The sequence below is a fragment of the Schistocerca nitens genome, chromosome 10 (genome assembly GCF_023898315.1).
Source record: "Schistocerca nitens isolate TAMUIC-IGC-003100 chromosome 10, iqSchNite1.1, whole genome shotgun sequence".
NCBI classification, from domain to species: Eukaryota; Metazoa; Arthropoda; class Insecta; order Orthoptera; family Acrididae; genus Schistocerca; species Schistocerca nitens.
The window spans coordinates 208419274-208434319 of NC_064623.1; the positions used below are offsets into that span (position 1 = coordinate 208419274).

The 15046-nt window shown below is 43.6% G+C and overlaps 1 protein-coding gene across 1 annotated transcript in view; it reads right to left on the reverse strand.

The window, feature by feature from the left end:
• The window catches only part of LOC126210005 (mucin-19-like), a 282532-nt gene that overhangs the window by 97849 nt on the left and 169637 nt on the right, over nt 1-15046 (reverse strand). The window contains exons 8-9 of the mRNA XM_049939112.1: nt 4188-4265; nt 3946-4091 (exon numbers count right to left, since the gene is read on the reverse strand). Coding sequence (XP_049795069.1) covers nt 3946-4091; nt 4188-4265 — 224 coding nt within the window. The remainder of the gene's footprint in view (nt 1-3945; nt 4092-4187; nt 4266-15046) is intronic.

Consider the following 15046-nt stretch of genomic DNA (forward strand, 5'->3'; position numbering starts at 1 on the left):
GGTTATTTGGAAAGTAAGGTCCGATTTTTTATGTGCACTAATAATAAAGCTGTAAAACCGTGGTGTCTGCGTTTGTTTCCCTACCTATCATTCAACACACAAATCTCCAAAACTACTACAGGAATTTTCAAAGGTAGCTAGGGACACTGTATAGGCGACATTTCATCAAAATCGGATCGCGGAAAACAATGCGAGGGCATTTGGAAAACAGGCTTCAAATGGCTCTGAGCAGTATGGGACTTAACTTCTGAGGTCATCAGTTCCCTAGAACTCAGAACCACTTAAACCGTAGCGGTCGCGCGGTTCCAGACTTTAGCGCCTAGAACCGCTCGGCCACCCCGTGGAAAACAGCGACTGTTTGCTTCTACAGAAACTTTTATTAGAAACAATTAAACGAAACTGTATTTTACACAAAATATCATAGCCAAGCTACTTTTCTACGTAGTTAGCGTTCAAATTCAGGCACTTGACGTACCATATTACCAGCTTTCATGTGTCTTCTGCATACCCAGGCTGCCAAGCTACTGAACCAGAGATTAACGGCTTCTTTAAGTTCACCATCAATTCGGTAGCGTTGTGCACTCGAAAAATCTTTCAGTTAGGAAAATAAGTGAAAATCAGTTGAGGCTAAGTCCGGACTGTATGGCTCAATCAAGTCCCGTGTCACACTCCCTGCGGGCGGACGTGCATCATCGTGAAGTAGGATGGTTCCAATGGTTAGCATTCTGCGTCGCTTGTTTTTAATTGTGCGACGAAGTCATTGAAGCGTCTTACGATAGGCCGTTGCATTTATCGTCTCACCTCTAGCCATGTACTCGATGAGTAGGACACCCTTACGATCCCAAGACACCGTAAACTAGGTTTCGTTGGGAATTGTGAAAGATGCCATTCCACTGACTGACGCTTCGTTTCTGGTTCCAAATGTGGTACCCAAGTCTCTCCACCAGTGACAATCTCACTGAAAAATTCACCACCGTGCTTTTGACAGCGAATGAGAAATGTTGATGCAGTTGGCATTCGTTTGTTTTGTGTTCGTCTGGCAAAATTCGTGGAACGCACCTGGCACACACTTCTTTACAGCCCAGACCTACAACTAAATCTCGTACAACACAGTTCCTGAAATGACTGGAAAGAATGTGAGTAGTCCAGCAATTGTAAAACGCCTGTCTACTTGGATTTTTGTTTCAATCCTTGGTTTGAGTCCGTCAGTGACCACAGAGGGCCGACCAGAGCGATCTTCGTCCTGAACTTTCTTCCGTCCGCCATTAAACTTGATACGACACTCCAGAACTGAAGCTTCGTACATCGTATAATCGTTAACGTGTGTCGTTTGTATATTTCGATGGGTCGAACCTTTTGCGCTTTTTGAAAAGGGGATAACAGTGCGCAGCTGCACTCGGCTTGATCGTCAATTTTTTCACACATTATAAAGCGGCGAAGCTGAACATTAAGGAACAGTACTGAATCGTGGTTGGCGCCAAACTGAAGTCGGTGAGAACCAAGGTCAGTGATGGGTCGGCCGTGTTGTGAGGAGACGCGGTCACGTGTCAAAGCATTGTCCTAGAAAATGATGGTCAGATCCTGCAGAAGCTGTCATCACTTCTGTCTCTGTGCTGTTCATTTTTGGAACACAACTTACGACCAGCTTAGAGACAGAAGTGATGACACTTTCTGCAGGACCTGACCATCATTTCACAGGACAATACTCAAGCACGTACAGTGCAAGCTGTTACCGATTTGTTTGACTGATGGGGCTGCTAAGTGTTATACTACCTACAGCACTCCACTGATTGAAGCCCTAGTGAATTCAACTCTATTTCTAAACTGAAGGAAACACTTCACGGCATTCGATTCAGAACTGCTATAAATTCGTCGGGCATCAGACCGCGCCGCTCGAACTGTCAACACAACTGGCACTGCTAAGAGTATCCTACGACTTCCACATCGCTGGCAACGGGTTACACACAATACTGGTGACTACTTTGAAGGTTAGTAAAACTTTGGAACACGTATCTTATTTTGTACGAACTGTAAATAAGTAATTGTCGCTATTAAAGTTCCAACCCTCGTACTCCTGTATGTACCTAGAGTCGTCACTTGAAGAAGCTTCTTGAAACTTTATAACAGATTTTCTCGAGATAGTTTGCGTTCTATCTTCAAGAGTCGTTCGTTTCAGTTCCTTCAGTGACTCTGCGACGCTCTGCCACGGATCAAACAAACATGTGAACATTCGTGCTGCCCTTTCGGTGTATATTCAGTATCTCCTGTCAGTCCTATTAGGTACAGATCCAACACACTTGAGCAATATCCTAGAATGGATCGCACGGGTGATTTGTAAAAAATGATTCGAATGGCTCTGAGCACTATGGGACTTGACTTCTGAGGTCATGAGTCCCCTAGAACTTAGAACAACTTAAACCTAACTAACCTAAGGGCATGACATACACCCATGCCCGAGGCACGATTCGAACCTGCGACCCTAGCGTTTGCGCGGCTCCAGACTGTAGCGCCTAGAACCGCTCGGCCAGCCCGGCCGGCAAGCAATCTCATTTATAGTCTATAGCAATTCCTCGGTATTGTACGATTAGACCGAAGTCAACCACTTGCTTCATCGCCGACAGAGCATATGTGATCCCTACGAAGTTTCTATGAGTTGGCTGATTCCAACAGTGACTGATGTTATAGTCTCTGGAGTGAGCATTGCGTTCTTCGCATGTTGTCAACATTAAACCAGGATTGTCACGTGATCTCGGGACTTCGCTGTGCGTGTGTGCTTTCTGTAGCGTTTGAAGTTTATAATACCAAGAGTTTTTGTTGTGTTTCACCGTTTGTTGATAGTGTAATAGCGATGGTGAATTACATTGTTGCTACGGATGCAAAGAAAAATATGTGAAAGGAGGGATAGTAACTTTTCATGGGTACATACCATGTAGCTCTAATTATAGTTTTCATTTTAGTAAGAGACACTGTATACGTATAAAAATTTCGAGACGCATTAATTAAGACTTGATTCTGTAGACATATTTTTCTACCATTTTCTGACTATATAATAGATATTACGGCTCGTACAAAAGCTTACAAACAATCGCTTCCTCTCGTAAATTTGCTAGTGGAACAGGAAAGGGAAAGGTTAGTTGTTTCAGTAAATACTATCCTCCATGCATTTATCAGTGACTTGTCAATTATGTATACAGATTACTCCGTCTACTATTTATTTAATGAACTGGGAGAAAGTACTTAAAATGCGTTAAATAACTACCTCAAAGTGCCACCAGTAAGAAAAATTGTGCTTTAGGTCCCAAAAACGAGAAAAGAAATACGCAGAAATACAAGAAAACAGGACGAATTAGCAGGGATATAATCGCTAATGTGTGGGAAATTCGGTGTTTTTCGGACACTTGCGAAAGTACTAGCGTACTGTCAAGTCGTTTTGCAAGACTACCACTGCAAAAATGTACGTCAGGCTCTGTAATACTATAAAGTGCCGTATCATACCGAAAACTACCAAAAATCGAGTGCATCTGAACTGTGACACCTATCGCAAAGAATCAGATTGCAATATCACTTGCACTTAAAAGTTACGTAGCTGGTTTATTACCGGTATCAAAAGGATACTGCTAAAATGTCTGCGCAACATACATAAATAATCCACGACACGTACGAAAAGAATCCGTCTGTACTAGAGATGTAGTGACATTCTAAATATACAGGGCGCTATACACACAAACACACGACTTCCAGAGATCACGTGACCAGGCCGGCAATGTATTTTGACAACACAAAATCTGTTCTGCGCATGTGAGTGCTCACTCAAGAGGTATTTACTCTATGGTTATAGTCATAGGATACTAGTTCGGTTTTATGTACGAGACTTGAGAATGTCTCCGGAACCGTACAGTTTCACCTGATGACAGTGAACGTGCCTGTGGGGCTGCTGCGAGTTACCTGGGGCTGGGGGAGCTGGTGGAGGTGCTGGTGGTGGTGGTGGACGAGGCGTTGTGCATGTCCCAGTGGCGGCCCGGCTGCCGCAGCCCGGGCACCGAGCGCAGCGTGCGGGTGGACGGCGGGACGGGGGCCGCGGCCCGAGGCGCCTTCTTGGGGGCGGCCGCCGCCGAGCGCCGCGACGCCGCCGACGCCGCCGGCGTGGGCGCCGACTTGCCTCCGCCGCCGCCGCCGCCGCTGCGGGCGCCGTCGCTGCCGGGGGACGGCAGGGCGCACACCCCCAGCAGCGCGCTGCGGCTCTCGTTCTCGTACAGGCAGTGCACCTGCGGACACACGGCTGCGTCACTCAGGGCTGGACGCGTCGTTCCCAAAGCCGCCCACGTGTCGCGGCCCTCTTTCGACGTCGCAGACGCGTCAGCTACGAGGGTTGTTCGGAAATGGAAACCACAGCGAAAACCAGACTCAGAGGCAGGACTCCGCAGGACCAGCCATACCTCTGAAGTTGTCCAACGTAATATTGGACGAAACGTTAGGAATAGAAGAATTCCATGGTCCACGCCCATATAACCCGGAAGAATTATCAACAACAGTACCATCCGGTCGTGAAAGCCTTCATTGTATGAGACTCAGAGGGCCATAGACACGGGTTCCCAGGTAGATGCCGTTTTTCTTGACTTCCGCAAGGCGTTAGGTACAGTTCCCCACAGTCGTTTACTGAACAAAGTAAGAGCATATGGACTATCAGACCAATTGTGTGATTGGATTGAAGAGTTCCTAGATAACAGAACGCAGCATGTCATTCTCAATGGAGAGAAGTTTTCCGAAGTAAGAGTGATTTAAGGTGTGCCGCAGGGAAGTGTAGTAGGACCGTTGCTATTCAAAATATACATAAATGACCCTGTGGATGACATCGGAAGTTCACTGAGGCTTTTTGCGGATGATGCTGTGGTGTATCGAGAGGTTGTAACAATGGAAAATTGTACTGAAATGCAGGAGGATCTGCAGCGAATTGACGCATGGCGCAGGGAATGGCAATTGAATCTCAATGTAGACAAGTGTAATGTGCTGGGAATACATAGAAAGAAAGATCCCATATCATTTAGCTACAATATAGCAGGTCAGCAACTGGAAGCAGTTAATTCCATAAATTATCTGGGAGTACGCATTAGGAGTGATTTAAAAAGGAATGACCATATAAAGTTGATCGTCGGTAAAGCAGATGCCAGACAGATTCACTGGAAGAATCCTCAGGAAATGCAATCCGAAAACGAAGTAGGTTACAGTACACTTGTTCGCCCACTGCTTGAGTACTGCTCAGCAGTGTGGGATTCGTACCAGACAGGGCTGATAGAAGAGATAGAGAAGATCCAACGCAGAGCAACGCGTTTCGTTACAGGTATCATTTAGTAATCGCGAAAGTGTTACGGAGATGATAGATAAACTCCAGTGGAAGACTCTGCAGGAGAGACGCTCAGTAGCTCGGTACGGGCTTTTGTTGAAGTTTCGAGAACATACCTTCACCGAGGAGTCAAGCAGTATATTACTCCCTCCTACGTATATCTCGTGAAGAGACCATGAGGATAAAACCAGAGAGATTAGAGCCCACACAGAGACATACCGACAATCCTTCTTTCCACTAACAATACGAGACTGCAATAGAAGGGAGAACCGATAGAGGCACTCAAAGTACTCTCCCTCACACACTGTCAGGTGGCTTGCGGAGTATGGATGTATATGTAGATGTAGACCTGTTTTATGTGCACATTTAGCTACACCTTCCAGGTACTTCTCTACATACTCGCCGCTCCGACGGAGACATTTGTCGAAGTCTTATACCAAATTTCCAACACCATGGTTATAGGAGGCAGCTTTCTGATAGTTCCCTACGGTGGTCTATAGCGCGTAACCTGCGCCCAAGTGTTGTCTTCGTATCCAGCGTTTCATGTGAACAGAGATGATACTCAGGACGAGCCAATTAGGGCTCTGTTGTGGGTGATCGAAAACTTCCCATCGAAAAGGCTGCAGGAGCGTCTTCACTGCCCCTGCAGAGTGCGGCTGAGAATTGCCATGAAGAAGGAAGTGCGTGGCAGTTGTGTTAGGTGGGCTGCATTCATTAAGGGGGGGTAGGACATCGAACTGGCCGACTTGGAGCATGAGAGGCACCACAGGACATTTTTATTTCCACTGTATATACTTTTACAAATAAATTCTTAAAACTTTGTCAGCATGACCAGGAAGGGTTCAGGATTCACGCTCATAGCAATGGAAGTTCAAAAATGTAACAAAATATATTATTTTTACACATGAAATTTCATTTTTTCACTTACTATTGGCTGCATTCGTTGCTATAGCTACACTTTTCTTCATATGTAAGGGAGATTCTTCGATGAATTTTGCACAGTATGCAAACCATACGTACAGGTGTATCAAACTCGAGAATTTTCCAAATCTATTAAAAACAGTGCTAAAAATTGAGATAATTAACCATAAAATTTGAGTTTTTTCTAAACATTAAGTTTAAAATGTAACAGGTCATTCATTTTTTCATTAATTAAATAAATTCTAGAGTTTCATACACTTGTAAGTATGGGTTGTATGCTGTGCAAAATTCATCGAAGAATCTCCCTTACTTATGAAGAAAAGTGTACCTATAGCAACAAATGCAGCTAATAGTAAGTGCAAAAATGATGAAATTTCACACGTAAAAAAAATTATTTTGTTATACTTTTGAACTTACGTTGCTGTGAGTTTGAATCCTGAATCCTTCCTGGTCGTGTTGACAAAGTTGTATGACTTTATTTGTAAAAGTATAGACAGTGGAAATTAAAAATGTTGTGTGGTGGCTCTCCGGCTCCAAGTCGGACTGTTTGACGTCCTGCCCCCCCTTAAGGCGAAGCCTCTCAGCGGCCCCTCCTACTTGGCGGGAGAGATCGTTGTTCTAGGGACCTCTACCCGCTCACAGTGCGCTCACAACTGAAAGGAACGTCTTGATGCGATTGACGGACACACTACAGACACCGCCAAAAATGTCTGTGAAAAGCCTCGTCGGATTTTCACAGTGGTTTGCATTTCGCGACTTACCGTTCCTCACTTTCCCAATAGCCCTTGTACTTTCTGGCGCCCAGGGAAGGGGGTTTTGCTCGGCCTGAAGGGGACAGGCAGGATTTTCCCCAATACGTCTAACAAGGGGAGGCCGCCAATTGTGAAATTCAGATTCGATTCATACTGCGCATAATAAAAGCTCATGGCCAGAGGTATAATGTGGCAAAGCACCAAGATGCACTTCTCAGACGTTGTCGAGAAAATCGACAGTTAAAGGAAACGGTTGCGGTGAAATACTCTCTACGATTTATATTTTCTTTCAGCGTCGTGGCGCAGCGGTAAGCGCTCGGGTTCGTTATCCGAAGGTCGCCGGATCGAATCTCGTTTTAGTATTTGTTTTTGTAATTCAAATATATATATATATATATATATATATATATATATATATATATTCCCGGCGATCAGTTGCAACAATTATGCATATAATAAGTTGTTGAAAGTCGTTTGTCGTGGAAAAACTGGCGACTTCGAATATGATTATGTTTTCCGCAAACAAAGTTGTATTTCACAAATGTTATTAATTGTCTTCATAATGTTTACACGTGTAGTTAACGGAAGACGTAGAAACGATATTCCGAAACGAATACGTATAATGTAAGTCAAACGTTCGAATTAGAGTAGAGACCCCACGATATATATATATATATATATATATATATATATATATATATATATATATATATATATATATATATATATATATATTACAAAAAACAAATATAAAAAAAAGGTTGCATGGCGTGAGATTCGATCCGGCGACCTTCGGATTACGAACCCGAGCGCTTACCGCTGCGCCACGACTATGTTGGAAACTATAAATCGTAGAGAGTATTTCACGCCAACGGTTTCTTTTAACTGTCGATTTTCTCGACAACGGCTGAGAAGTGCGTCTTGGTGCTTTGCCACATTACACCTCTGGCCATGAGCTTTTATTATGCGCAGTATGAATCGAATCTGAATTTCACAATTGGCGGCCTCCCCTTGTAAGGCAGAAACTCTTTAGTACTCTGCAAGCGTTCTCCCACATGTGTGTGGACGCCGCCGCCCATGTGCCATGCTGTCTGAGCACTATGAGACGGAAGAGGGAAAACTGCAAACGGCTTGACTTCTGCTTTGTTTCACATTTGGCATTTCTACACTTAAACCGCATGCACTAACTAACAATGAAATATGCGTTTGCGGAGAAACTGGAACACCATAACATGTCACACTGCTATGAAACACGCTGGCACAACGACAGTAACATCGCCAGAATAATACGTAATCGCGATGATTGAAACACAATAAATACCGTAGCCGTTATTGTATCTGACACACGGCATGAAGAGTACAAGCGCCAAACCCATACGCAAGGAGGTGCAGACAACACAACAAACCACGTGGGAGGACACAAGCACAACCACAGATTCCGAAACGGAGGAAGGAACGAAAACACTAAGCGAACATGACTCAGAAGGCATGAACACGTAAGGAACCCAAACCAACGGAGCATGACACTGCATACCAGAACACAGTCACCAACAACACAACAGGCAATAACAATCATAAAGCAAACACTGACACCACGTAGTAACATTCCAGCAATAACGTAACACTGCTTAGGAGGGGAAAGAGGGAGGCTCGAAGAACTTTTATTCCGAGGCTCCTACTTCCCAACGACATATTGCATAGTGTTTGAAGTATACTGCACACAAGCCGTAATGTATTGTTCGTCTTATTGTCTATAGATAAAAGCGTATTCTCTTCTCTGTTTAAAGCTACAATGAATTAATTTTATATATCAAATGTATTTTCTATATAAAGTACGTACAAACTAAAAATGTAATGTATTAAGTTATTTAACGAATAATGCATTCAAGTAGCAATGAACTACATTTAATTTCTACTAAGAAATTTGCAAACATTAGTGAATTTCTCATGTAAAGCTAAAACTCATGTATTCCATGTATCAAATGCTCAGTCAGTATTTAACCTGTATAATACCACGTGTATGTATCTAAGGTATCACAGAGACTATACCGTAACTACCAACAATAAAACAAACAGCTGCTGAGTATAGTGTAGTGCCCTGACTTGCAACATTTCCAGTAATATACAATTACATACAAACACAGTAAACATACATATGCACCAACCATTTCAGATGAGAATAGCTCGAGGTTCTACCGATTCTCACCCGAAATAGATAGAAATAGGCCATTACCAACCAACATGCTACATGAGCTGTATTACACATCCAGAGACAGTATATCACATCCCTCTACATATTGCAAATTATTTTCACTACACTCATTGTATTACTTATTTCTTTTTATTTTTATCTGACATTTGCATTATATAAATTATAGTCTCATCAACTAGGCAGAAACAAATTATATAGAACCATTTTAACAATTGTTAAGCACACAATTCGCTGTAACCTTAGAGAAATTTTTGTGTATTATGTTCTTTCTATTATTGAAAAAAAACCTTAACAACTGTATACCAGTGTGACTGTAACAATGAGAAGTGTTTTCTGTTGGATTTAGAAGCATGTGACCCACCTTAGATTTCAAGGCTGCGGGTTACTCTGTATTGTTAATGAAATAAATAAATTGCTGGATCTACATCGTTACACCGCAAGCGGCGGGTACCGTGTACCAGTACTACTCACTTCCGTTACTGTACCACTTGCAAATAGAGCGAGGAAAGAACTAGTCTATATGCCTCAGTATGAGACCTGTGTTCTCATACTTCGTGCTCCTTCCGCGGAATGTATGTTGGCGGCAGTAGAATCTTGGTTCTCTGAATTTCCTCAACACCGTTTCTTCTCCCCCCCCCCCTCCACCAGGGATTCCCATTTTAGTTCGCGAAGCTTTCCCGTAACACGTGTTATTTGAACCTACCGGTAAAAAATCTTATCAGTCCACCTCTGAATTGCTTCAGTGTGTTCCTGCAGTCTGACCTGGTACAGATCCCAAACACTCGAGCAGTACTCAAGAATAGATCCCCCAGCGTCCTATATTTACTAAAATTCTCCCAATAAACCAAAGTCCACCATTCGCCTTCCCTACCATATGCTCGTTCCACTTCATCTCTCTTTGCACCGTTACAGCTAGATATGTAGACACTAGTAATACTGTATCTGAACATTACAGGTTTGTTCTTCCCACTGGGCCACATCAACTTACATTTTCTCACGTTTAGAGCTAGCTGCCATTCGTCACATCAGCTATAGATTTTGCCTAAGTAGTCTAGTATCGGCGTACAGTCGCTCAATTTCGTCACCTTACCGCACACCACAGCATCACCAGGAAACGACCGGACATTGCTGTCCGCCAAATCGCGTGTACAGGAAACAACAGCGGTGCTGTCACACTTCCCTGGGCCACTTCTGACGATGCCCTTATTTCTGACGAACCACACACATATATCAGGGGCAAAATAAATTTTCAGTATGTTTCAATTTATTACTAGCTGACAAACCCGGCACTGCCTTTATTCATTTTGCATTGTAAGCTCCTTCGCGTCTCCATGGAACTATTTTATAAGCGTCTCTACGGCAACGCCTCTTCACAGCTCTTTAGCCGGCTATTGTTTCTGCCTACAGCTCTTAACACTTCGCAGCTGAAAGCTGTAAAAACCGCTGGCAGATCGTGATGATTTCAGTAAGCTGAGTCGACTGTAGTGCCTTGGCAGTACTTAATAACTATACTAAAACTTCATGCGAGATGCTATGTGTCGTACCATGATATGCACCAAGACGAAACAAACGGCACACCATGAAGGATTTATCAGAATGGGACGGAAATCGACAGATGTGATGTACATGTGCAGACGACGAAATCGTAACAAATTTCAGGCAAAATGTATGATTTACTCGAGACGGAAGAGCTTGGCAAACCGAGTACGTCAGTAACGTGTCGGTCCATCTGTGGCCATGTTGCAACCAGTTGTTCGCCTTGGCGTTCACTCACACAGTTGTCGTATGTCGTCTGGAGGGATACATGCAAATTCTGTCCACCTGGCGAGTCAGATCGTCAAAATCGTGAGGTGGTTGGAGGGGTCTGCCCATATTGCTCGAAACGTTCTCGGGTAGGGCTTGGCAAGCACCAAGACAAGCAGTAGAAAGTCTCGCCATGTGCGGGTGGGCATTATCTTGCTGAAATGTAAGCGCAGGATGGCTTGCTATGAAGGGCAACAAAGCGGGGCACAGAATATCACTGAAAAACCGCTGTGTGCCACGGACGACAACCATTCTATAATATGCCTGGAACTGAACACAATAAATTTTTTATCTGGTAAAAACCGTCGGCATACGGTCAGATGCAGGCAGTTTCGAAGATTTTCGTCATGGTGCCATGTAATTATGACTTATTTAATTTCACATTCGGAAAAAGACCGTTCGCACACATTTGGTGTTCATGTATCACAGGATGTCAAATAAAACGCTTTTGAGCCGTCTAGTTCCCAAATTTATTTTATTTGGATGCCAGTTTCAGCGTTTTACTACGCTATCTTCAGGCGCGTGACCGACGTGTAAGGTGATTCTACACCTCGGTTCTGATCGAAGCAGGGGCCAGCAATACTGGTATTGGTAGATTTTTGCTATAGCGATAACTTCAACCATCTGCCGATTTATAAACTATATGACGTTTGAAACTTCAACATCGAAGCGTCGAAACACTTCCCGAGCCAAACAATGCAGACTTACTGGACAGTTTTAACGTAAAAGCATTTGTCTTTTAAACAGGAAGTACACTGTAGATCCCTCAGTTCTATCTGCACATGGAGATGGGCGTTTTCAGCTGGAATAGCACACGGCCTCAAAAACACCTCCACACGTTTGACTACCTGTGACCTCAAAAACTTTAGAAGTCTATCCTAGTTCTTTTAGCGCCACAATGAATTCTTCAAAATTCACGGTTTGTTTAACGCCAGTGGGCTTAGGGAAATGGACGGTGTTGTTTTCGTCAGAAACCAGGCGACATGTTTCCAGTCATCAACAGTCCAATGTCGGTGTTGACGGGGCCAGGCAAGGCACAAAGGTTTGTGTGGTGCAGTCATCAAGGGTACACGAGTGGGCCTTCGGCTCCGAAAGCCCATATCGATGATGTTGCATCGAATGGTTCGCATGCTGGCACTTGCTGATGGCCCAGCATTGAAATCTGCTGCAATTTGCGGAAAGGCTGTAGTTCAGTCACGATGTACGATTCTCTTCAGTCGTCGTTGGTCCCGTTCTTGCAGGATCTTTATCCGGCCGCAGCGATGTCGGAGATTTTATGTTTTAAGGGATTTATGATATTCACGGTACGCTCGTGAAATTGTCGTACGGGACATCGCTACCTCGGAGATGCTGTGTCCCATCGCTCGGGCGCCGTCTCTAACACCACGTTCAAACTCACTTATATCTCGGTGACGTACCATCGTAGCAGCAGTAACCGATCTAACAACTGCGCCAGACACTTGTCTTTTATAGGCGTTGCCGACCGCAGGGCCGCATTCTGCCTGTTTACGTATCTCTGTTCAAATGGCTCTGAGCACTATGGGACTTAACTTCTGAGATAATCAGTCCCCTAGAACTTAGAACTACTTAAACCTAACTAACCTAAGGACATCACACACATCCATGCCCGAGGCAGGATTCGAACCTGCGACCGTAGCGGTCGCGCGGTTCCAGACTGAAGCGCCTAGAACCGCTCGGCACGTATCTCTGTATTTGAATACGCATGCCTGTAGCAGTTTCTTTTGCGCTACAATTAAAGCTTTCACTGTACAGTAACAAGCCTATATATCGTATGTTTCAGTGGTGGTCGCTTTAGCGCAGTGAATAACGTCACAGATTCGCAATGACAATTTGACATGATTATGGTCGCGTCCTACTCCATCCAAAAATCTTTTTTCATTTTTTTTTAACCTTCGCGTTTTTAACAGCTTCTAATACTTTGAAGGAATAATTATAGTGGTCCTTCAGACGTGTAGTGTAGGCCTTCAGCCGCTAATTGTGGTCAATTGCATGTCTTTTTTTTTAAATTTTTACGTTCTATTTTTAATTGCTTTTGGTTTCTAAGCCAGGCCTTCAGCCATTGTTGTTTCGATGTTGTTTTGGGGCCTTCAGCCCAGGAAGCATCTCAAGTTTTCTTTAAGTAGGCCTTCAGCCGTATTGTCTAATTGTGATCCTTGAAAGCAATGTGGGAATAAGTGGTTCTTAGGAAAATTAAGTTGTGTGAGTGATTGTGCAACTCACAGTAACTTTCTACGGCCCCATCCACAATCGCAACCTTATCCTGTGCGTTCTCTGAGTACCTACAAACCAGGTTTCATGTGTATACTATAATCATAGATGTTAGGTAAATACAACTGCGCTGTTTGTGGGCTGTGAGTTTGTGTTAATAATTTAATCTACAGGAGACCTTGTACTACTTACAGAAAGATATTTTGCCGTTTTTTGACGTTTTGTAATTAAAGTGTAGGGACTTTGGTACTCAGTAGGAACAGTGATCAATGAAGAATTATCTTTCGATTTTACTAAAAAGTGAGAATGATGAAAATTTTTTTAGTATGTGGAAAATTATCGTAAATTTGTATCGCACTATTTGTAATGGAAGTTTCTTCAGATGATGTCCTTACTCGCTGGACATAGTACTTTCCTTTTTGCCTTTTAATATTTTCACAGGTATTGCAGTTTTTACTTATGTATACCGGGTGATCAAAAGGTGAGTATAAATTTGAAAACTGAGTAAATCACGGAATAATGTAGATAGAGAGGAACAAATTGACACACATGCTTGGAATGACATGGGGTTTTATTAGAACCAAAAAAATACAAAAGTTCAAAAAATGTCCGACAGATGGCGCTTCCATCTGACCAGAATAGCAATAATTAGCATAACAAAGAAAGACAAAGCAAAGATGATGTTCTTTACAGGAAATGCTCAATATGTCAACCATCATTCCTCAACAATAGCTGCTGTAGTCGAGGAATAATGTTGTGAACAGCACTGTAAAGCACGTCCGCAGTTATGGTGAGGTATTGGCGTCGGATGTTGTCTTTCAGCATCCCTAGAGATGTCGGTCGATCACGATACACTCGCGACTTCAGGTAACCCCAAAGCCAATAATCTCACGGACTGAGGTCTGGGGACCTGGGACGCCAAGCATGACGAAAGTGGCGGCTGAGCACACGATCATCACCAAACGACGTGCGCAAGAGATCTTTCACGCGTCTAGCAATATGGGGTGGTTCTAATAAAACCCCATGCCATTCCAAGCATGTGTGTAAATTTTTACCTCTCTATCTACATTATTTCGTGGTTTATGAAGTTTTCAAATTTATACTGACTTTTTGATCACCCGGTACTATAGAGAGAAAGAGCTGACCAGCATACTGACAAGGGAGAAAAGTACGTTTTAATAGAGCTAATACGGGAATTTTACGGCAATTTCGTAGACGAACATGGTGATTTACGAGCCAGATACAGCCAACAACTGCCGCTGAAGCGAGTTGCGATCGCTTATACCAGGGGGCTCCAAACTACGGCCCGCGGGCCGAAACCGGCCCGCGAGAGCCGGCAAACCGGCCCGCGTCAGCCGGCCGGACACCCCTGCTATCCGGGCCGCCAAACATTTGAGGTGGTACCTATACTGCCAACAATTGAGTTTCGAGGCCAATACACCGCGACATTGGCTCTGCTACTCGCTACAAGACTACATAACTAAACTTATTGTTGCGCCGCTTGAAATAACAATGCGTTGACATACTCTACCTCTGTTACGTCTTGCAGAAATAGTGTTGCTAACAATGATTTTGAGATTTCGTTAACTTTGCAGGACGCTTTCGTCAAGAATGTGCAGTGACATACTTTTTTATCGGTGAAATTCGCCAGAATAAAATACGCCAGAATTTCGGTCAGGTACGTCCACCAATCAAAATTATGTATTTAAATAAAAATCGTAGTTCGTTTCAGTGCTAGCTCTTCCCCCAACCTTAGATTTTTGCGATTTCATCTTTCCTTTAGCGTTA